The 25,211-nt window shown below is 45.2% G+C and overlaps 1 protein-coding gene across 1 annotated transcript in view; it reads right to left on the bottom strand.

Annotated features, from left to right (window-relative positions):
• RNF141 (ring finger protein 141) overlaps positions 1-25,211 on the bottom strand; it is a 250,344-nt gene that overhangs the window by 176,046 nt on the left and 49,087 nt on the right. Inside the window, exon 3 of the mRNA XM_044059278.1 lies at positions 13-120. Coding sequence (XP_043915213.1) covers positions 13-120 — 108 coding nt within the window. The remainder of the gene's footprint in view (positions 1-12; positions 121-25,211) is intronic.

Here is a 25,211-nt window from a genome sequence, read left to right on the forward strand (position 1 = left end):
TTACCAACTTACCATTTCTCTATGCATTTCTGACAAAAACTGTGAGCACATGGTAGGATGAGGTCAGCACGTCCGTCCATACAGATGCAGCACTCCTCTTCATCAGTCAGCTCCTTTACCCTAAATGTCAAAGAAAAGCGCACAGAGGCATTTCAAGGTTGTTTTTACAGTTTCATGTAAACAGCTCCACAAGTAAACAATGTCAAAAGCTAACACAGCAAGCAATGCTGAGACATGATGAGGTAAATATGTGGCGGCTGAAAATTAGCTTCAAATTTTTGAAGCACACACAGTTTCTGTTACTTTTATCTGAGCAGCTAAACAGTAAATCTAATATAAAAATGTAATTTCATAAGGCAGGTCAAGTTATTAAAAATCAGAAGGTTACAAAAGTGAAAGGTACTCTTGGAAAAAATGAAGAAACACTTCAGAGAGCCTCAAAGACATGCGTTAAGTGTGCATGCCCTGGTAACTCTGATGTGATATGAATTCTGTTCATAAACTGTAGGATTTAGAAAGTACAGTTGTGTACACTTACCATAAATGCAGATGTTAGAGTGTATTCACTGTTGCAGTCAACACAATTGGGTTATCCTGCCAGGGGTAGCCCTCAGTTGTCCTGAATACCAGAGGCTTAGTATTTCTGCGTCGGTTGCTTTCGCTCCAGGACTGACGTCAGGTTGTCAGTGGTATAAAAACAGGCAGCAGACGCCATTACATCAGTTCTTCTTGCCCCAAATGTCAGCAGCCCCCAAATAGGGAGCTAGGTTATGGTGGAAGACCACTACCAGTAGAAAGTAAATACCAAATAACACTGTGAGGAAGAGAGAGAGAGAGAGAGAGAGAGAGACAAGGGGGTTGGAGGGTGGGAAACCAGGACTGCAACAGTGAATGCACTCTAACATCTACATTTATGGTAAGTGTACACAACTGTACTATGTTCTTTGTGTTTCACTGTTGCAGTCAACACACTTGGGTTAATTCCCAAAGCTGAAGAAATGGGTGGAGGCAGTCAAGAAGAGTTGGGGCTGGCTAGTATGCCCTGCAGGACTGCAGTTGCAAAGCCTGCCCTAGATTTCAAAAAGATAGCCAGGTGGTAATGCTTGGTGAACTCCATGTTGCAGCCTCCAGGATGTCTCTGGTAGGGACCCCTCTGAGAAAAGCTGCAGAGGTGGAAGTTGCCCTAGTGGAATGATGATGTTACTTTTGTCTGAGCAGCTAAACAGTAAATCTAATATAAAAATGTAATTTCATAAGGCAGGTCAAGTTATTAAAAATCAGAAGGTTACAAAAGTGAAAGGTACTCGTTCTGACCCCCTGTGGGGGTGGTTTCCTGTGGTGTTTGTAACATAAATGGATACAGTGTGCTATCCATATGGAAATGGTTTGTTTTGATATGGCCTTGCCCTCTGCCCCTGCTGCAAAGCTGACTAGTAACTGGTAAGATTTCCTAAAGGGCTTAGTCCTATCCAGGTAGGATCTGAGCTCTCTGTGCACATCTAAAAAGAGTGCAGGGTCCTTTTCCCCTTATTTTGAGGTTTAGGGAAAAAGGTGGTCAAATGACTAGATTGGTTGAGAGCCACATTGGACATCACTTTAGGCATGAAAGTTGGATTAATCCTGAGGGAAGACCCTGTCAGCACGAAAAATGATGAAAGGTTCCACAGCTATGAGTGCTTGTAGCTCAGACACTCTTCTAGCTGAAGTGATGGCCAGAAGCAATGCTGTTTTCCAAGAGAGGAATTTTAACTCTGCTGAAGCTGCAGGCTCAAAAGGGGGTAGTGTGAGCATTTCCAACACAAAATTAAGGTCCCAAGCAAGGGTAGGGGCTCTTCTGGGTGGCCTTAAGTTGTTAGTCCCTTTAAGGAACTGCTTGATGGGGGTGTGTAAAAAGAGAGGTGGCTCTGTGAGCAGAGATGGCAGAGGCATGGATTTTAACATAAGAGAAGGATAGGCCACTGTGAAGCAGGTCTGCTTGGTAATCCAGGATGAGAGGTAGAGAGGGCTGTGCTGGTTCAGCTCCTTTATCCTGGATCCAGGAGCAATACCTTTTCCACTTGTCAGCACAGGAATTTCTAGTGCCGAATCGTCTGGCTTCACATATAACATCCAGTGCTTGCTTGCTTAGGTCGGCTACTGGAGGAGAGGTCAAGGAATAAGCCAGGCTGCCAGGTTCAGGGTCTGCAATTGTGGATGCAAGAACTCTCCCTTCTGCTGGGAGAGGAGAGTTGAAATCTGCGGGAGGTGCCATGGAGGCAACAGTAACAGACTGCGCAGTAGTGGGTACCAGTGTTGGCATGGCCAGGCTGGGGAAATGAGGATTGCCCTTGGTCTTTCCTCCCTTATTTTGAGTAATACCCTTGTAAGAAGAGGTAGAGAGGGAAATGCATAGATTGAGAGGTTTACCCATTGGAAGGATAGGGCATCCACTTTGCAGGCCTTGCTGTGAGGTTCCCTGGTGCAAAATTTGCTGAATTAGTGGTTGTTGTGGGAGGCAAATAGGTCCACCATCGGGGTACCCCATTTCTGGGTTACGAGGCTGAAGGTGTTATGGTTTAATTGCCATTCGTGTGGGCCTAGGAGTTTTCTGCTTAAAGTTGTCTGCCAGCAAGTTTTGGTTGCCTGACAGGAATTGCACTAGCAGGTGAATCTGCATGGCTGAAGCAGTGTGCCAAAGGATCATGGCTAGCCTGCAGAATGGGTTCCTCCCTGGTTGTTGATGTACCACATCACTGTGGTGTTGTCTGTTTTGATTAGTAGAGGACGGGACGGAGTAGGGGTCTGAAAGCTGTCACAGCGTGCTGAACAGCTAGCATCTCTTTTTGGTTGATGTGCAGATGAATTTGATTTGGGCTCCAGTGGTCCCGAATGCACCTGCCGTCCAGGTGTGCACCCCAGGCATAGTCTGATGCATCTGTGGTTAGGGTTTGGGCGGCATGGGGTTGTGAAAAGGGAAGTCCCCTTGTTGTGGTTGCATGCTGCTGCCCCCCAAAGAAAATCTTTCTTTAAGACAAGGTATCACTGGTATAATAGTTTCCAGGTCCTAAGAATGTTGACACCAAAGGCTTTTTAAGTACCACTGAAGTTTCCTCATACGCAGTCTGGCATATGGAATTAGTAGAATGCAGGAGGTCATGAACCCTAGAGCTTGCAGTACTTCCCTTGCAGATAACTGGGCTTTGGTGGCCAGTTGAGAGAAGTAATCTGTCAGATAGGCTTGTTTTTCTGGAGTAAGGAATGCCATCAGGGACGCGGTGTCCAGGCTTGCTCCCAGGAATACAATTTTCTGACTGGGGACTAGTTTAGATTTTTTTCATTTATAGTGTACCCCAGTGAGGTCAGTATGTCTTTCACAAATATCAGGTACTGCAACAGCTTTTCCTGACTGTCTGCCTGAATCAGGCAGTCGTCTAAGTAAGGGTAAATTTGAATATTTCTTTGTCTGCAAAAAGCAATGGCTGGAGCCAGGCATTTTGTATAAACTCTGGGAGCAGTGGATAAGCCAAAAGGAAGTGCAGAGAACTGATGATGCATAGATCCTGCCCTGAAACTTAGATATTTCCTGCAAGAGTCTCTGATTTGGATGTGCAGATAGGCCTCTTTTAGGTCTAGAGTGGCTAACCAGGCATCTTTGGATAGCATAGGAAGAAGCTGCTGGAGGGTGAGCATTTTGAATTTTGGTACCACCAGGAAGGTGTTTAGAATGGATAAATCTAGGATTGGGCACCAGGTGCCCTCTTTTCTGGGTACCAGGAAAAGTCTGGAATAGAAACCCTGGCCTATCAAGTCTGCAGGAACAGGCTGAATTGCCCTCATGGACAGCAGGGAATGAACTTGGTTTTGTGCCTCTGCCCACTGGTTTGGAGGAAGATCTGGGAAACCTTTGGGGGTTGGCAGTGTGTGGAAATAAATTTGTACCCCTGGGACACTATACTGAGGACCTATCGATCGCTGGTGATGGAGGCCCAGTTTTTTGCATTGGAGGCACATTTTCCTCCTAGGGGCACCAGCAGGTGGGCGGAGGTAAGAGGTGGAGTTGAAAAGTCATTGTGAATTCTTTCCATAAGGGGGTGGCTTAGCACTCCCTTTCAGAAGTGGCAGTACTCCATTGCTTAGATCTTTGCATTCCCTGGGCCTGCCGTCTGGGGGGTCACCTTCGCCTAGGTATAGTCTGAGCTGGCTTAGAGGGGGCTGGAAAGGACCAGTGTTTTGAGGGGCAATGCCTACTGAATCTCGGAGACTGGACTTGCAAAATGTTTTTAACTGTTTGCAAAGATTTTGCTTTTTCTTCCATCTTTTTTAAAACCTCTTCTGCCTTGTTGCCAAAAAGATTGTCTTTGTTCAGTGGTGCGTCCAATAATTTTGATTTGACATGGTCTGGCAAGATCTGTTCCTTAAGCCAAGCATGCCTTTTAAGTACAGAACCTGTGACTGCTGCCCTGCAGGTTGCTTCTAGGGCGTCAAACCCACATTGCAGGGTATGCTTATTAACTTGGCTTGCAGACTGCATAAGCTCCTGTAATTCTTTACTTTCTGCACAGTCTTAAAAGGCAGATATTTTTTGTTTAATAAGTTCCACAGTATGTTGCTAGTATTTCAGCATGTGGGACTGACAATTTAATGCTCTAAATGCAAGAGTTGTATACTTTTTTAGCCAATCTGTCTAAAGCTCAGGATTCCCTGATCGAAGGGGTGGGATTCTTAGCTGTGGTTGCTTTTATTTCTTTAGGTCCTTGGGAGCTGACCTCTAGTTCAGCAGTAGGATTTTTTTTTAATAAATTTGTGAGAGTCAGGGACTCTGTAATATCTGTCAGGTTTCCTGGGAACAGGAGGTAGAGTATCAGGAATTAAAACTGGATTCCATGAAATCCTCATCCACAACATACAGAACAGGAGAATAACTACGGGTCTGTGCTGTAGTACATCTAAAAATTCCCAGTCTCTCTTTTTGGACTGAGGATAATCCTGGCATTCCCAATGGAAATGCTCTCACAAGGTATGTAGGGTTTCACCAAAAGAAAAATCCTCTGGAGGAGAGGCGGAAGGAACGGATTTCTCAGTATCGGAATCCTCATAAGCAGATAAGGGCATGTCTTCATAAATCAGAGGCGGAAGGAATGATTCCTCTGCATCTGAATCCTCATAAGCAGATAAGAGCATGTCTTCATATATCAGAAACCTCAGTCATCAGACTCTTAGTCAGATAAAGCTGCTGGGGACAAGTCTCTTTCTTTTAGAAGTGGTTGGCTGGCTTCCCCTAATCAGCATGATAAGGTCTTCCACCATTTTAAGCATTTGAAACTGAGGCATGGAAGCAGGTGCTTGAGCTTGGGTCATCGGTTTTTAGGCGTAGTACGTACCCTGGGCCTTAGAAACTTGGTAGTTTTAGAAAGAACTGAAGACGCGAAAGTGGCCGGTTTGTGTCGAATATCGGTAGTGCGAAGAACTTCCTCAGAAGCCACTGCCTGCACAGCGACTCTGAACTCATCCAAGGTAGAGACATCCGTATGTTCCATAGTCAAAGAAGAGTCTCGTGGCATACCAGACTCCGAGGGGTCTCAGTAGCAGCCTGCGAATCCATAGAAGTGGGCATCAGGGGCTGTGAAAGTGCCTCACAGAGTACCAGCAAACTGGCGACGAGCTTAACGGAAGTGTCATCAGCAGTTTTGGAACTGTCTTTATCTTTACATTTCTTCAGAAGATCAGAGGTCAGATGGCATACCGCAGCCATTTTGGAATATGGACATAGAGAGCGAAAGTATTTAGCTACGATAAGGGCCCAACGATGTATAGTTCTAGCATTGAACAAAACAGAGAGCGAGGAACGTTGTGGTCTGGGCCTAAACAGGTGACGCAGTAATAATGGAAATACTGGTGTGGCATTTGCTTTCCACAGGCGAGACAATTGTTAACTTTTTCTGACATCTGTTAGAGCAAGAAAAAAGGATCCCCAACGGGGTACTTGCTTAAGAAGACTTCAAGTTCAATTTCAGAATGAAAACTCAGGTTGAGGCCAACTGGCACTCGTGCGAACTGCTTCGGGCTCATTGCCAAGAAAGACTGATGTAATGGCGTCGGCTGCCTGATTTTATACCACTGATGACTTGACGTCAGTCCTGGAGCGACAGCAACCGACGCAGAAATATTAAGCCTCTGGTATTCGGGCCGACTGAGGGCTACCCCTGGCAGGATAACTAAAGTGTGATGACCCCAACAGTGAAACACGAAGAACATCAGTACCTATTTATCTCATGATTCTTTTGCACAAGTAAAAGTGAGCCATATTCATGAAGTAAAGATACAGCCAGGACACTGGCAAATCAGAAAATAAATCTGTGTTTGAAGCAGTTTCTATTGTAAGAAATGAAACCACAGCATCCTGTCTTAGAAACCGCAAATAAAATCTATAAGCAGAATCAACTCTTGAACACACTAAGCAAAAAAGACAAACCTCACTACAAATGTAACTCTCCTCCAAACACACAAATCAACACAACAGACCCTGAGAATAAAGATTTCACAAAATTAATACAATAACCACAATACTTGTAGTGTGCTTCTCTCTTCCAAATTAATCTACATCTAAATGTAAAAACATACAACAAAAATTATATATATATATATATATATATATATATATATATATATATATATATATATATATATATATATATATATATATATGGTACTCGCGTATTATCGCAACCAGACTTCTAACATTGCGTAATTCCTAATGTTTTCATGAAAGGACTGCATGTTTAAGTAAAACTGGGTATAAACTCCTAATTACCTTTTTATCACTTTGCTTGTGCAACAGGACCAGGAGGAAGAAACAGAAGCAGGAGTTTGGCAACCGACCGTGGAAGGAACATTTGTCATCCATCGCGTTGTTATAAAAGACAGACAGCATAGAACCTTCTGCTGTACCAAACTGACCACAAAAGCAGGGAAACTGTGATCCTTTATATATGTTTGAAAGAGGATCTGGAAAGTTATGCTCCTTCTTACCCTTTCTGTTATACTTACTACTGTAAACATTCCTGTTGTACTTTCCGAACACTTCATGAAATGGCCATTGAGCAGAAATATAACTTTTCCATTTTTCTCATAAGCGGACCCCACTCCACAACTTTGCCAGCACTTTCTCAAGTGAAAAGCACATACCTGCAGACAAATGAGTGCCTGAAACAGTTCAAACTGCTGATCATAGTCCTTACTAATGGCCAAAAAGTTAACATAATGGGAAGCAATTATATATATAAGGTTATACCTCCAACAAAAAAGCAAATACACCAAAAAGCTTTAAACACAGTAAGCAAGAATAGAGGTATAGCCAATAGAAGTCAGGGGGTTGGAGGGAGGGTAACTAGGACTGCAACAATGAATGCACTCGAACATCTACATTTATGTACACAACTGCACTATGTTCTTCATGTTTCACTGTTGCAGTTATCACATTTGGGTAGATTCCCAAGTCTAAGGATGGGAGGAGGAAATTAGATAGCATTAGGACCAGCTATAAGGCCCTGCAAGACTACAGTGGCAAAGCCAGCTCTGGATTTAGAGAAAATTGGCAAATGGTAATGCTTGGTGAAGGTACGTACAGAAATCTGGGTAGCAGCTTCTAGGATGTCCCTGGTAGGGACACTTCTGAGAAAAGCTGTACAGGTAGATGCAGCCCTGGATGAATGTGGTCTAACCCCCGGGGGGGGGTAGGTTTTCCATGGTGCTTATAGCAGAAATGAATGCAATGGCCTATCCATTTAGAAATGGTTTGCTTTGAAATGGCCTTACCCTCTGCCCCTGCAGCAAATGCAACCAGCAGTTGTTCACAGTTTTCCTGAGAGGTTTAGTCCTGTCCAAATAAAATCTAAGTTGCCTGTGCACAACTAAGGAGTGCAGTATTCGCTCCCCTTTGTTCTGTGGATTAGAAAAGAAGGTTGGCAAATTAATGGACTAATTAAGGGCCACACTGGATACCACCTTGGGCATGAAGGAGAGATTGGTCCTGAGGGACACCCTATCCGCATGAAAAATGATGAAAGGCTCCACTGCCGTGAGGGTCTGTAATTCAGACACCCGTCTTGCTGAAGTGATGGCTAAAAAGAAGGCTGTTTTCCAACAAAGGAATTTCAACTCTGCATTTGCAGCTGGCTCAAAAGGAGGTAGAGTGAGTTTTTCCAATACAAAGTTAAGGTCCCAGGCTGGAGTAAGGGCTCTCCTGGGTGGTCTTAAGTTCTTGGCCCCTCTGAGGAACCGCTTCAGCAGGTGATGAGAGAAGAGGGGTGGTTCTGTGTTGTAATGAACTGAAATGGCTGAGGCATGAATTTTGGAGGAGGAAAAGGAAAGGCCCTTGTGCAGCAGCTCAGTTAGGTATTGAAGAATCTGAGGTAAATTGGGCGTTGCTGTGCCCATCCCCTGAGCTTGGTTCCAGGAACAGAATCTTTTCCATTTTTCAGCATAGGATTTTCTAGTACTAGGCCTCCTTGCCTCCAGAATGACATCCGACACTTGCTTACTGAGGGATAGTAATGGAGAGATTAGGTAATTAGCCAGGCTGCCAGGTTCAGAGTTTGAAGTTGTGGGTGCAAAATCTGGCCCTCCTGCTAGGACAGCAGGACAGGGGTCTGAGGCAGGTGCCATGGTGCCAGCAGTGACACACTGCACAAAAGGGGGTACCAGTGTCGGTGTGGCCAGTCTGGTGCAATCAGTATCGTCCTTGGTTTGTCCTGTTTGATATTTAGTAGTACCTTGGAGAGGAGAGGCAGAGAGGGAAAGGTATAAACTGATAGGTTTTTCCAGGTGAAGGACAGGGCATCCACTTTCCAAGATTGTTTGTGGGGAGTCCTTGTGCAGAATTTTTCCAATTGGTAGTTCTGGGTGGAGGCAAACAGGTCTATATCTGGGCTCCCACATTTGTTTCTCAACATGCTACACATCTTTGGTTCCAGTTTCCACTTGTGTGGGTCCATGAGATTTCTGCTGAGGTAGTCTGCCAGTGTGTTTAGCTTTCCTGACAGGAATTGAGCCTGTAGGTGCACTTGGTAGCTCAAGGCTGTGTTCCACAGAGCCATGGCTAGTCTACAGAGAGGGTATGAGAGGGTTCCCCCCTACTTGTTTATGTACCACATAACAGTGGTGTTGTCCGTCTTTACCATTAATTGCCCTGGAAGGATGTGGTCCTTGAAGGCTGTCTGAGCATTCTGTACAGCTAACATTTCTTTCTGATTGATGTGCAGGTGCATTTGACTTGGGTTCCATTTGCCCTGAACGCACTTCTCTGCCAAGTCAGCCCCCCCCCCCATGCAGAGTCTGAGGAGTCTGTTAGGGTTTGGGCGGCAGGGGGTAGAGTGCATGGCAGTCCCTTGTTTTGGTGACAGACGTCTGCCCACCAAAGGAACTCTGTCAACAAGGAATGACAGGCATCATTGCTTCTAGATCCTGATAAAGACACCATAGGCTTTTTAGATACCATTGTAGTTTCCTCATATGCAGTCTTGCATATGGAATTAGTAGAATGCAGGAGGCCATGAACCCCAGGGCTTGCAGTATTTTCCTTGCAGACAACTGGGTCTTTGTGGCCAGTAGTTTGAAGTAGGCTGTCAAATGAACTTGTTTTTCTGGTGTGAGAAAAGCCATCTGGGAAGTTGTGCTCAAGCTACTCCCAGGAATACAATTTGTTGGCAGGGTACAAGATGTGATTTCTTTTAGTTTATGGTGTACCCCAAAGAAGTTAGCAATTTCTGTACAAAAGCCAGATGATTCAATATTATGTTCTGGTTTTCTGCCTGAATTAGACAATCGTCCAGGTATGGATACATTTGGATATTTCTTTGCCTGCAAAATGCACAGTAGATAAGCCAAAGGGCTGTGCAGAGAACTGATAGTGCATGTAGCCTGCTTTGAAGTGTAGGTATCTTCTGCAGGATTCCCTTACTGGGATGTGCAGGGTAAGTTTCCTTTAAATCCAGTGTTGCCAACCAGGCATCTTTGCCTAGCATAGGAAACAGCTAGTGAAGAGTTAGCATCTTGAATTTTGGAATCACCAAAAATGTGTTTAGGATACAGAGGTCCAGTATAGGATGCCAGGAGTTGTCTTTTCTGGGCACCAGGAAAAGTCTTGAGTAGAAACCTTGTCCCCGTTCCTCTTCTGAAAACAGGTTGAATAGCCCTGATGCTTAAGAGAGCGAGAATTTGCTTTTGAGCCTCTGCCCACTGATTTGGGGTCGGTAAGGAGTGAAAGTGGAATCTGCATGCTTGGGAAACTATATTTAAAACCCATTTGTCCTGGGTAATGAGTTCCCAATGTTTTGCCTGCCGGGCAATCTTTCCCCCTAAGGGAACAGTCAGTTGTGCAGGGCTTGAAAGATTTAAAGTCATTGAGACAGTTTACCATGGGGGGGGGGGGGTCTTACCATTCCCTGCTTTGGAAGTGGGAGCCCCCAACATTCCCTGCTTTGGAAGTGGGAGCCCCCCACTGCTTAGCCCTGTGAATACCTTGCGACTGGAGCCTGGGTGTTCTGCTGGGTCTGAGTTTGGACTGAAGACCTGGAAGAGGCAGGAAAGGACCGATTTTTAGAGGGCCAATGCCTACTACATCTGGGAGGCTGTACTTGCAGGAAATCTTTAACAGTTTGCATAGATTTAGCTTTTTCCTCCATCTTTTTAAGTACTTCTGCTTTGTTGCCAAACAGGTGGTCTTGGTTTAAGGGAGCATTCAGCAATTTAGCTTTAACATGATCTGGCAAAGATTGCTCCTTAAGCCAAGCATGTACAGACCCCAGTGACAGCAGCCCTGCAAGATGCCTCTAGTGAATCAAAACCACATTGCAAAGTATGTTTTCCAACTTGTTCTGCAGAATGCATTACATCCTGTAAATCTTTATTTTCAGCACAGCCAGGAATCAACATCATTTTCTGTTTAAGCAGTCCAATAATATGCTGCTGATATGAAACTGGCAGTTTAAGGCCCTAATGGCCAAGGTTGCAGAAGTGTATACCTTCTTACCCCATCTATCCTGCACCCTGGAATCTCTATCAGAGGGGGTAGGATTTTTGGCAGTAGTAGCCTTAATGCCCCTTGGGTCCCTGTGAAATGGTCACAGGATCTGCAGTAGGATTTTTAAAAAGGAACTTGTGAGAGTCAGGAATCCTGTAATATCTATCAGGTTTTCTGGGAGCAGGAGGTAAAGAGTCAGGGGCCAAGCTAGATTCCGAATTGGCATCATCAACAATGTCCAGTACAGGGGGGATAGCTAAAGGCCTGTGTTGGGGCAGGAGTAAGAAATCCCTAAGCCTCTTTTTAGATTCAGAGTAATCCTGGCTTTCCCAGCGAAAATGCTCCCCAAGAGTATGCAATGTTTCACCAAAAGAGAAATCCTCTGGAGGGGAAGGAGGGAGAGAGTCCTCTGCATCAGAATCCTCATAGGTAGATAAGGGTAAATCCTGGTCATCAGAGGAAACAGAAATTTCAGAATCCTGATCAGAAGGATCATAAAGCAAACTCAGTCCTAGGTCTCTTAGAGGGGGAAGGTTGGCTTCCCCTTTTTAAAGTAGTAAGGTTGTCAGCCATTCTTATCATTTGTTTTTTAGGCATAGAGGCCTGACCATGCGGTCTGGGCGTCGGTTTTGTAGGCATGGATCGAGTTTTAGGCCTTGAAGAAGAAGATGGCATCGGTTTAATATGCAACTCAGTAGGCCTGAATACACCCTCAGAAGCCGGTGCCTGCACAGTGGCTCCAGACCTCATCCAAGGTAGAGACATTTGCAGGTTCCACAGTTGAAGTAGCTTGCGGCATACCGGCTCCAGACCTCATCCAAGGTAGAGACATCCACAGGTTCCACAGTTGAAGCATCTCGTGGCATACCGGACTCCGAATGGGTCTCAGTAGAGGCCTGTGAATCTGAAGTAGCGGGTATCAAGGGCTGCAAACATGCCTCACAGAGTACCAACGAACTGGCGACTAGCTTAGGAAAAGTGTCATCGGCAGCTTTGGACTTATGCGGTCTGTCTCTGTCTTTATCTTTACGTTTTTTTGGAATGTCGGTAGTCTGGTGGCTTACCGAAGCCATATATGGATAATTGAACAGAGTACCAAAATATTTAGAAGCGTAATAAACAGACAGATAGTTTGTTGTTTAAATAAGGCACAAAACTGACAGCGAGGTACGTCGTGGTCAGGGCCTAGGCAAGGAATGCAGTATGAATGAAAATCTTTATGAGGTTTTTGCTTTCCACAAGAAATACAATTATTGACTTTTACTGACATCGGTTTAGAGCAAGAAAAAGTTTCCCCAATGGAGTACTTAGCTTAGTTGAAGACTTCGGTTGTGAAACTCGAAAACGAAAATTTCAAGAGTCGGCCGACCGGCACTTGCGGACTGCTTCTGCTTCGGGCATTGCACAGCAAGAAAGACAGATGTAATGGCGTTGGCTGCATGCTTTATACCCCTGACTACCTGACGTCATGGAAGATGAGACAGCAACTGACGCAGGACCCAAGACTTTGTTAATCAGGCTGACTGAGGGCTACTGCAAGCGGATAACCCAAATGTGATGACTGCAACAGTGAAACATGAAGAACATCAAGTGGGAGGGAAAATTAAAGACATGGAAAGAGGCTTTATTATTATAAAGACATGCATGTTATGGAAGGACATGAGAGGAGAAAATAAATCTCAGCAAATGTTAGCTGAAGAGGTAGAACAGCTTACATTACTAGTATGGCATTATTAAACTGGGAGCTTCATGCTAAGATATGGAGGAGTAAGAGATTCAGAGAAAGAAAGGCATAGTTACAGTGAGTAGTTGGTCAAATTTCAAGGGTTATGCACATACAGAACTAGATGTCCAATATGTTTTTTAGATTGGTCTTGAAATTGGAAAGGTTGCTAGTATATTTAGGGGATGACGGGATATAGTTCCAGGAGGGGGCTACATAGCTGGAAGAGACAAGAGATAACTGCTGGAAGGTGTGGTTTTGTAGATAGTGAGGAGCATTTTGTTTCCAAATCAAAGTGGCCTAGCAGGGGTGTATGTGTGCAATACGTTTAGCAGTGCTTTGTTTTGTTCTGGTCTGTATATTAATTTGTGGACTAGGAATATTTCTGTGCAAGTGAGCTGATTGGATAATTCAAGGCAATCAAGCTGTTTTAGGGCTAAGAAGTGATGGGTCTTGTTTGATGAGTTAGTGGCAAATTTTGCCATTTTATTGCAGCCCTGCTTTAGTTTATTTTGGATAGAAGCTTGAAGGTTAAGCAGTACTGGGGAACCATACAGTAAAAGTGGGGAACAAGACTGTAGAGGCCAGGATTTTCCTGGATGAACCAGTTAAGTAGCTTTTTGTTCTATAAATTGCCCCTAATTTTTGGCGAGTTTTTTGATAGCATGCAAGAATAAAACAAACATAAATTACTGTTTACAACAGGCTGCTTGCAACACAGTTTTACACTGCCTTAAGTAAATGCTTACATGCAATTGTAATTCATGTGTTAATATATTGCTTTCAATTAAACCCACATTACTATTTATTACTTTTGCTATTTTAATATAGATCTAATTTTCTATGAACTTACTCTGTACTAACACAGCACAAGCACACAAAGTTGAAGTTACCAAGTTAAAAGTACCAAAACAATGGGACACTCAAATGACCCAAAGAAGGACATCTGTACTTCTGCTGGGAGGCAAACACCTTTCCCACATGCAACAACACATAGGGGCCTGCACTCTCCTATTACTTTCTAATGCCAAGGTCACACTACAGGGTGGTAACATATGCATAATGCTTGCTTCGTCAAAGCTGTTCAACCTCCGAGTTAGAGCAGCAAAGACTGCAGAGGAGCTTGTCTGCCCGAAAAGTATCAAACTTGTGTGTGAACATTTTGTAGTAGACTACACTACAGCCACTTTTAGTACAATCTGTCCTGATGATCTTTTTCACTTTGGTAATTTAATTTTGAGTAGCTGTGCTCTGGCACGATTAAGTAAATCCATTTTCTTCTTACACAAAGCATAACTTAACACACATACTAAATTCCACTGTATATTAAGACTACCCAGCTGCCTTTCACAAATAATTTCAAGGATAATTTCAAGGATGCAGCTGTGCGCCTTACTAAGCAGTACAATTAGCAGCATCCTTTATCAGGAGTTGATTTATAAATGGCAGACTCTGGGGTACACACACAAGATCAATGAGACCATGGCACCAGCCTGTAATGAAGTTAAGGAATAAGTGAAACTGCAAGACATGCACAGTCAGCACTACAAGTTTATGCGTTCACAAACATCACTCTTACAGCACTTATGTTAGGAACTAATGAATAGAAATGGCTTGCCCCCACATGAACCAAAAGCTCTGTAGTCCACTTTAACTTTTACATGACTTGCAATTTATGTCATGTAACAGTACAAAACTTCAGTTTTAACACTGAATCATTTTCAGTAACTGATGAAAACCCTGCCTTACTATGGCCAAAAATTGTGTACAGTTACCATAAATGTAGATGTTAGAGTGTATTCACTGTTGCAGTCATCACATTTGGGTTATCCCTGCCAGGGTAGCCCTCAGCCGGCCCGAACACCATTGACTTAGTATTTCTGCGTCAGTTGCTGTCGCTTGAGGACTGACGTCAGGTCGTCAGTGGTATAAACTAAGGTGGCCGGCGCCATTACATCAGTTTTTCTTGCCCTAACCTGTCAGCAGCCCCCAAAGTAAGAGGCCAGGTCCTGGTGGAAGAACTCCACCAGTGGAAATAAATACCAATAGGTCCCTTGTAAGGAAAGGAGAAAATACAGTTGTGTACACTTACCATAAATTTAGACGTTCGAGTGTATTCACTGTTGCAGTCCTAACCAATTGGTTATCCAGCTCCTGGTAGCCCTCGATAAGCCAGAATACCAAAGGTAAGTAAAATATGACATCGGCTGTTGTCGGTTGTAAAGGACGTCCGATACAAAAGGAGGCAGCCGACGTCACTTCCTCAGTCTTTCTTGCCATAACCAAAAGCAACTTTGGCAAATAATACTAAATTTAGCCTGTACCTTAGGAAAAGAGAATAGGAGAAGACCAAAAAGGGGGGAGGAGGGAGGGAAACCAGGACTGCAACAGTGAATACACTCGAACATCTACATTTATGGCAAGTGCACACAACTGTACTATGTTCATCGTGTTTCACTTTTGCAGTCCTAACCAATGGGTTGATTAGCAAAGCTCAAAGAAAAGGGAGGAGGAACCAACAGAATCAAGGATCGGAGATAATGCCCTGCAGAACAGCAGTGGCAAACCCTGCCCTGGCTCTAGAAAACAAAGGCAAATTATAATGCTTTGTGAAAGTGTGATCAGAAGACCATGTGGCAGCCTCCAAAATCTTTAGTAGGGACACCCCTTAAAAAGGCTGCAGAAGTGGAAGCTGCTCTAGTTGAGTGGGTTCTAACCCCTTGAGGAGTAGCTTTGCCATGAAAGGAATAACAAAAAGTAATACAATGAGCAATCCATTTAGAAATGGTTTGCTTAGAAATAGCCTTGAACTGGGCTCCAGCGGCAGAACTGACCAATAACTGTGCTGATTTCTGATGGTCTTTAGTCCTGTCCAGGTAAAACCTGAGCTGTCTGTGCACATCGAGAGAATGTAGGATCCTTTCAACTTTATTTTGAGGATTAGGAAAGAAGGTAGGAAAGTGTATGGACTGATTAAGAGTCAGGCTAGAAACCACCTTAGGCATAAAGGAGGGGTTGGTTCTCAGAGAGACCCTATCTGAATGGAAAATAAGAAAAGGCTCCACAGCCATCAAAGCTTGCAGTTCCGAAACCCTTCTAGCTGAAGTTACAGCCAAGAGGAAGGCAATCTTCCAAGAGAGAAACTTTAAATCTGTAGTGGCAGCTGCCTGAAAAGGAGGAAGAGTGAATTTTTCTAGAACAAAATTAAGATCCCAGGCTGCAGTAGGTGCCCTTCAGGGAGGTTTTAAGTTGCAAGCACCTCTGAGAAACATTTTCATCAGGGGATCAGAGAAAATGTGTTGCTCAAAAGAACAAACAGCAGAAATGGCTGAAGCATGGATCTTGACAGAGGAAAAAGAAAGACCAACCTGAAGCAAATCAGCCAGGTATTCCAGGATCAGAGGAAGGGAAGGCTGAGAAGATTCCCCTGTAGCCTACATCCAATGAGAGAATCTTTCCCATTTGGCAGCTTCCTAGTGCTAGGCCTCCTGGCCTCCCTCAGCACGTCAACCACCTGTTTGGAAAGGGAAGAAGAAAAGCATGGATTCATACAATGAGCCATGCTGCCAATGAAGAGACTGAAGATGAGGATGTAGAATGTTTCCCCCTTCCTGAACCAAAAGATCTAGCTTCAGAGGAAGATGCCAAGGAGGAAATTGGGAGAGACTGCGAAGCAGTGGATACCAATGCTGTCTGGGGCAGTCTGGAGCTATGAGACTAGTCCTTGGTCGTTCATCCCGGATCTTCAATAATACTCTGGGAAGAGGACTGAAGGCATAAACTGACAGCAGCATCCAAGGGAAGGATAGAGCATCCAGTCTCCAGGCTCTGCTGTGATGCTGTCTGGTGCAAAAAAGAGGTAGAAGATGGTTGTCTGGGGAGGAGAAAAGCTCCACCTGAGGTGTGCCCCAATGTTGAATGATGCTCTGTTCAGTTGCCACTTGTGAGGATCCAGGGTCTGTCTGCTCAACTGGTTTGCCAAAACATTGAGCCTTCGTGGAAGACACTGAGCTAGGAGATGCAGGCCCAGGGATGCTGCTATGGACCAGAGATTCATACTTTGCCTGCACAGGGGGTAAGAATGAGTCCCTCCTTGCTTGTTGATGTACCACATGACTGTCCGACGAGCAGCGTTCCTGGAGAAAGAAGATGCTTGAAAGCTAGTAAGGCCTGCTGAACTATCAACTCCTTTAGATTTATGTGCAGGTGCATTTGCTGGGCATTCCAATGTCCCTGAATGCATCTGCCATCCAGGTGAGCTCCCCAGGCATAGTCTGATGAGTCTGTGGTAAGAATTTGAGTGGCAGGGGGTGGACAAAAAGGCATGCCTTTGTTTTGTAGACAGGCTGTTGCCCACCATAGAAACTCTGTCTGCAGACATGGAAGCAGAGGAATCATCATATCCAGGTCCTGTGTGCGTTAACACCAAAGGTTCTTCAGGTACCATTGTAATTTCCTCATATGCAGTCTTGCATATGGAAACATGAGAATGCAAGAGGTCATGTATCCCAGAGCTTGCAGGTATTCCCTTGCAGGGAGCTGGGACAGGCTTGCCAAGTCCTTGAAGTAAACTGAAAGAGTTGCCTGCTTCTCCTGGGTGAGATGTATCATCTGGGCGGCTGTGTCCAGACTCGCTCTCAGGAATGTTATCTCCTTGGATGGCACCATTTTTGATTGTAACCCAGGGAAGAGAGAAGAGTATTTACAAATTCTAGATCCTTTAAACAGCTGGTCCTGAGAATTTGCTTGAATTAGACAGTTGTCAAAGTATAGATAAATCTGAATTTTCTTCTGCCTGCAAAAAGCAATGACTGGAGCCAGGCACTTTGTGAAAACTCTGGGAGCAGTAGATAAGTCAAAGGGCAGCGCAGATAATTGATAATGTTGCTTGCCCACCCTGAAACAAAGGTATTGCCTGCAACTTTCCGTGATAGGGATGTGCAGATAAGCTTCTTTGAGATCCAAAGTTCCAGCCAGGAATCCTTTTCTAACACTGGCAGCAACTGATGCAGAGTGAGCATTTTGAACTTTGGAATTACCAAGAAAGAGTTCAGAATGGAAAGATCTAGGATAGGATGCCAGGTGCCTTCTTTTTTTTAGAACTAGGAAAAGTCTGGAATAGAAACCCTGGCCTACCTGCTGAGCAGGAACGAATTCTATTACTCCCAAATGTAACAGACAAAATTTGTTTTTCTACTTCTGCCCTTTGGTTTGGAGGAGCATCCGGGAATCCTTTTGGTACTGGAAAGGTGTGGAAAGAAAACCTGTGCCCTAGGGATACAGTTCTGAGTACTCATTTGTCATCCGTGATGGTGGCCCAGACATTTGCAAAAAAGGCCAACCTTCCCCCTAAAGGACTCTCCGGGCAGGCAAGAACAGGCAGAAGTTGGATAGAGTCATTGAGAATGTTTGGGTTGAGATGCAGGCTTAGAACTTCCCGCCTTGGAAGTGGAAGCATGCCAACGATTAGACCTTTGAGAGGTAGCCACCTGCCTCCTAGATTTTTAACCTCTAGTCCTAGAACAGTTCTGTCTGCTGGCATCAGGAAACGTCCAACTCTTAGAAGTGTAATTTCTACTAAAGCGAGGAGGTTGAACTTGCAGACAGTCCTTAACTGTTTGCATAGACTTGGCCTTATCCTCCATCTTCTTGAGCACTTCTCTGCTTTGCCACCAAAAAGACTGTCCTTATGCAAAGGTACATCTAAAAACTTAGCCTTGACAGGCTCTGGAAGGGGCTGTTCCCTGAGTCAAGCGTGCCTTCTAATAACAGATCCAGTAGCTGTAGCCCTGCAGGAGGCTTCTAGAATGTCAAAACCACAATGCAATGAATGTTTATTGACAAGACTGGCAGAATTCAGCAAATCCTGCATATCCTTACTCTCTGCCAAGAGGTACACTTGCTATCCATATTCATCAAGGACACCCACACCTCCAGGTTGGTGGCTACGCACGAAGCATCGGAAACCATCCAGGTGCAATTAACCATAGGCAAAACTGCTCTACAATTTGTAGCATGCTACAGGCCACCCTCTCAAACTCAGGAAACCCACACAGCCTTCCTGAAGACACTGGAGGGTATAAATGTATCACCAAACACCATCATATTGGGTGACTTCAACTACCTGAATATAGACTGGGAACATTACTCAAGCCGAAAGGTTCCTGGAGTTCATAAATTCAAATGCCATGGAACAACTAGTCACCGTCCCCAAAAGAGGAGAAAATATACTAGATCTCATCATCACGAACATGGGGACAAAATGCTCCACACCGGAAGTGTATCCCTCATTGGTGAGATCAGATCATAAACTAATCTCACTAGAAATCCACATCCCGCCCCCACCCCAAACAAAAAAGACCACAGTGAAGAACTTCTCTAAAGCAAACTTCACACTACTCAAGACAGGTGTGGTATCCTTCAAGGCCCCCGAGCCAATGGAAACCACAACCCAAGCTGCGGAAGCCCTTACAAATGCCTTCTATGAACACCTTCAGGACTGCATGGATCAGGCAATCCCAAATAAAACCAAGACTCTTTCCACCAAGGGCAAACGTCCAGTCTGGTGGACCCCAGCCATAAACAAACTTTACAATAAGAGGAGAAAGCTATTAAATGATAGAGCAAAATCCCAAAAAGGGAAGGAATCTTTGATCAGCACTAGCAAGAAACTACAATCCCTCATAAAATCATCCAAGGCCAACTTTGAGAGAAAATTGCCATAGATTCAAAAGACAATCATAAGGCCTTCTTCAGCTATGTCAGAAACCTGGGTGGAAACTCCCAGATATGCTCAGAATTAGTCTAAAATGATACAAAAATCACTGAACCCACAGACATTGCCAACATACTGGCAGACAGGTTCAGCGCAAACTTCACCCCCCTCTCCCCCCCAAAAGGAGAGATAACTATCCCAACTGAGAGTAGCCTCCCAGACATCTCAAATGCGCAGGTGAAAGCTACTCTCTCTAAAGCTAAAAACACAGCATCAATGGGACCGGATGGGGTCCCCGGCTGTGTGCTACATGAACTCAATGAAGAACTAAACCCACACATAAGGCAGCTGTTTAATCTTAGCCTCACCACAGGATATGTGCCCAAGGAGTGGCGTACGGCAACTGTGGTCCCACTCCACAAAGGTGGTGCCTCTACGGACCCTGGTAATTACCGCCCCATAAGCTTAACAAGCCTGGTCTGCAAAGCTATGGAGAGGATCATAATGGAACTCAAACAAGGACATAGGGGACTTGCAGACCTTGGACCCAACCCAGTTTGGCTTTGTCAAGGGCAGATCTTGCCTTTTGAACTTGGTCGACTTCTTCGAAACAGTCACCAAGGCCATTGATGAGGGAAAGGCAGTCCATACAGCCTACCTTGACCTTGCAAAAGCTTTCGACACAATACCCCACTCGGGTATTATAGAGAAACTTACCAGCTTAAATGTAAACCCATATGTCACAAGATGGGTTGCAAACTGGCTAAAGGACAGAACCCACAGGGTTAGAGCTGCTGGAGCCATGTCAGACTCCAAGCCGGTTACAAGTGGAGTCCCACAGGGCTCAGTCCTTGGCCCCCTATTGTTCGGCATCTACTTCTCAGAAGTACAGGCAAACATAGGAGGACTATGGCTGACAAAGTTTGCGGATGACTGCAAACTGGGTGCCATAGTGGATAGTACATCGGACACAGACATCCTTCAGAGGGGTCTCACGGAAACTGATAGCTGGTGCCACAGCCATGGCCTGAAGTTAAACGCAAAAAAGTGTATAGTCATACCCTTCGGGAAAAACAAGGTAACCCCAAGCTACCATATAGGTGGCAACCCACTAAGCACAGAAGAGGTTATCAGGGACCTAGGGACCCAGGTTGACAGTGGCCTCTCGTTTGACGCTCACGTTGCTAAAGTGGTTCGAAAGACCTTCTACATTGCCCACCTGATCATGAAGGGATTCACATCCAGATCAAGTGAGGTCATTGTTCCCCTGTACTCTTCACTTATCAGACCAATGATCGAGTACAATGCCCCATTCGGGATGTATCTCACCCGACACCTGCAGCAATTGGAGAGACCCCAAAAGTTCCTCACCAAAAGGATAAAGGGACTCCAAAACCTGTCATATGCTGCCAGACTGAAGAAACTCCAATTCTATTCAGTTGCATTCCGTCTGCTCAGAGGTGACCTGTGCCTGACATACAAGGCCATGACCAACCCGGAATTAATGGACATGCTCCACCTCAAAAAATCCAAATCCACCAAAACCACTAGAGCAAGAGACTTAAACCTTAGCACGGATATAAATAGGACGTGCTGGAGGGATAGATTTATCACCCAGAGACTCCCCATGCTGTGGAATAAAATCCCGGTCCATGTGAGGCAGAGCACCTCGCTGGCTCTGTTCAAGAGAAATCTTGACCGGTGGATGGGAGATCGTAGGTTTACCCCGGGAATCATCTGTGTCACTACTGGACAGAGGCACAACAAACTAATGGGCACAGTATTTCTAACATAAGGGGCGGCATAAGCCACATAACTTTGGGCTAGGCTTATAAATGCCCTAGGGCAGTTAGCCTAGTATAAACCTATGAACCTATAATAGCCTCCAAGGTGTGCTGCTGGTACTTCAGCATATGAAAAAGACAATTAGTACACCTAATACCAAGAGTGGCAGAGGTATAAACTTTTTACCCCACCTATCTAGGTTCCTGGATTCCCTGTCAGAAGGAACAGGATTTTTGGTAACAGTGGCCTTAACTCCTTTAGGGTCTTGAGAAATAACCTCTGGATCAGCAAATGGATTCCTGAAAAGAAACAAATGAGAATCAGGGACTCTACAGTACCAGTCAGGTTTCCTGGGAGCAGGAGAAACCGAATTTGGAGTCGAGGAATCTTCCAGAAAATCATCAACCACCACTTCCAACTCTGGGGGAATAGCCAGAGGCTTACGCGGAGTCCAATCCACAAACTCCCTTATCCTTTTCTTAGATTGGGGATAATCCTGACTTTCCCCATTTAAAATGCTCCCTGAGAGTATTCAAAGTATCACCAAAAGAGAAATCCTCTGGAGGAGAAGCAGAAGAGGTGGACTCCTCAGCATCTGAATCCTCAAAAGGAGAAAAAACCTGAGAAACTTCCACATCATCAGCAGAAATGCTAGAAGTATCAGAACCAGAATAAGACAAAGCCTCAGGAGAGACATTTACCCCTTTTAGAAGGAGGAGGCTGTGAACCCCCAATAAGAGTCAAATGGTCATTAGCCATTTTAACCATTTGGGATTGAGGGGAACGAGAGGAAACTGGAGCCTGCTTTTTCACAGGCTTACAACTGGAAGATTTACCTGCAAATCTGAAGGACTCGGGAAGCCTGGCAACCGGCGAAGTTGCAGCAGAGGTTACTGGTATGAGCTTGCTGTCCGAATGAAGAACGGAGGCCTCGGACACCGGAGTCAGCTTATTGGCTCCGGATCCAGCTGAAGAGGTGACAGGTGAAAGGTCAGAAGGCAAAATGGAAGCCGGATGCCTGGGGCACTCTAAAATGGTCTCAACAGAGGCCTGCGGTTGAAAATCCGTGGGCTGCAAAGGTGCCTCACTGGCTACCGTATGACTGACGACCAACTTATCATCCGAGGACTTGACCCTCTGAAGCCTGTCGTGGTCCTTATCCTTACACTTCTTGGGGATATCCAAAGCCTGAAGACCAGCGGACGCCATACTGACAAACTTAGGCCAAACTCCAAAATGTTTAGCTAAATGCTTAGCCCGATGACGAACAGTACGCAAATTAAAGGAAGCACAGAGATCACAATTGGGAACGTCATTGTCAAGGCCTAAACAAGTAATACAATAGGAATGAAAATTTCTATGGGGAATCTGCTTTCCACAGGTAAGACACTTATTAACCTTTTCTGACATTCGTTAAGGCAAGAAGGGAGGATCCCCAATGGGGTACTTAGCTGTAGTTGACTTCAACTTTGTAGTTGGAAACCAAAAAGGAAAACTGCCAACCGGCACTCGTGCAAAAAATGCTTCTGCTTCGGGCTCCGCGGCAAGGAAGACTGAGGAAGTGACGTTGGCTGCCTTCTTTTGCATCAGACATCCTGATGTCCTTTACAACCAACAGCCAATGTCATTATTTACTTACCTTTGGTATTCTGGCCAATCGAGGGCTACCAGGAGCCGGATAACCCACTGGTTAGGACTACAACAGTGAAACACAATGAACATCAACAAGAAAGAATGGTAACAATAGGAGAAAAGGAAAAAAAGGGGGATGGAGGAAGGGATGCAACAGTGAATACTCTCTAACATCGTTCATTTATGATAAGCGTACACAACTGTGCTATGTTCTTTGTGTTTCACTGTTGCAGTCATCACATTTGGGTAGATTCCCAAAGCTGAGGAAATGGTTGGAGGCAGTCAAGAAAGCTAACGGCTGGCTAGGATGCCCTGCAAGTCTGCAGAGACAAACCCTGCCCTGGATTTGGAGAAGAGAGGCAGGTAGTAATGCTTGGTGAAAGTGTGAACAGATGTCCATGTGGCAGCCTCCAGGATTATCCCTGGTGGGGACTCCTCTGAAGAAAGCTACAGAGGTGGAGGCTTGCTCTGCTGGTGTGTGTCCTGACCTCCTTGGGAGGAGGTTTACCATGCTGTTTGTATCAGAAATGGATGCAGTGTGCTTTCTGTTTGGAAATGGTTTGCTTGGAGATGGCTTTGCCTTCTGCCCCTGTAGCAAAGCTAACCAGCAATTGATCAGACTTTCTGAAGGATTTAGTCCTGTCCAGATAGTATCTGAGCTGCCTGTGCAGAGTGTCTAGAGAGTGAAGAATCCTTCCCCCCTTGTTTTGAGGGTTAGCAAAGAAGATGGGCAAATGAGTGGATTGGTTGAGAGCCACGCTGGATACCACACCTTGGACATGAAGGAAGGGTTAAGTTCTGAGGGATACCCGGGTCTGCATGGAAGATGATGAAGGGTTCCACAGCCATGCGTGTTTGCAGCTCAGAGACTCTTCTGGCTGAAGTGATGGCCAGAAGGAAGGCAATCTTCCAGGAGAGAAATTTTGGCTCTGCAGAAGAAGCTGGTTTGAAAGGAGGCAGGGTGAGCTTTTCCAAGACAAAATTAAGGTCCCAAGCTGGTGTTCGTGCCCTTCTGGGGGGCCTCAAGTTGCTAGTCCCTCTGAGGAACTGAACTGTTTGATCAAAGGGTGCGAGAAAAGGGGCTGCTCAGTGGGAAAATAAGCAGAAATAGCAGAGACATGAATTTTCCTAGAGGAGAAAGACCACTGTGTAGTAGGTCAGCTAAGTAATCCAGGATGAGAGGGATGGGGGGCTGTGCCATATTGGCCCCCTTAGCCTAGATCCAGGTGCAAAACCTTTCCCATTTATCTGCACAAGACTTTCTGGTGCTAAGGCATCTGGCCTCATGGATAACATCCGGAACCTGTTTACAGATTCACCTTCCCTCTGGGTTTGGAATTTGAGGAAGATGTCATGGCGGCAGAGGGGACAGACTGCACAGCAAGGGGTACCAGTGCTGTTGGGGCCAGTTTGGAGCTATAAGAATGGCCCTTGGTTTTTCCTCCCTTATTTTGAGCAGTACCCTGGGGATGAGAGGAAGGGGAGGAAAGGCATAGACCGAGAGGTTGACCCAGGGTAAAGACAGGGCATCCACTTTCTAAGCCATGCAATGGTGCTCCCTGGTGCAGAAGTTGCTGAGCTGATGGTTGGTGTGGGAGGCAAAGAGGTCTACCTTCTTCTGAGTTATTAGGGTGACGGTACATCTGTTGAGCTGCCACTCGTGTGGGTCCAGAAGGTTTCTGCTTAATTGGTCTGCCAGGGAGTTGAGAGAGCCTGGTAGGTATTGTCACAGTGGTGTTGTCTGTTTTGATCAGGAGAACCCCTGGAGAGAGAAGGGGTTTGAAGGCTATCAAGGTGTGCTGCACAGCCATCATCTCCTTTTGATTGATGTGCAGGGGGATTTGCTGTGGGCTCCATTGGTCCTGTATGCACCTGCCATCCAGATGTGCACCCCAAGCGTAGTCTGATGCGTCTGTGGTGAGGGTCTGAGCGGCGGGGTGTGGGGAGAAGGGCAGCCCCTTGTTGTGTGAGCATGCTGCTGCCCACCAAAGAAATTCTTTTCTGAGGCAAGGAATTATAGGTAGAAGAGTTTCCAAGTCTTGAGAGTGTTGACACCAAAGGCACTTTAGGTACCACTGAAGTTTCCTCATATGCAGTCTGGCATATGGAATGAGGAGTATGCAAGATGCCATGAACCCCAGACCTTGCAGGAGTTTCCTTGTAGAAAGCTGGGGCCTGGTGGACAGCTGAGAGAATTAGGCTGACAGCAAAATTTGTTTCTCTGGTGTAAGACATGCCATCTTGGATGCTGTGTCCAGACTTGCTCCCAGGAAGATTATTCTTTGGGTGGGCAACTGCTTTGATTTCTTTTCGCTGATTGTGTACCCTAGGGAGGTTAGTAGGTTCTTTACAAAAGC

Source organism: Protopterus annectens, chromosome 17.part0 (assembly GCF_019279795.1).
Source record: "Protopterus annectens isolate FY-2018-M chromosome 17.part0, PAN1.0, whole genome shotgun sequence".
In the NCBI taxonomy this organism is placed as follows: Eukaryota; Metazoa; Chordata; order Ceratodontiformes; family Protopteridae; genus Protopterus; species Protopterus annectens.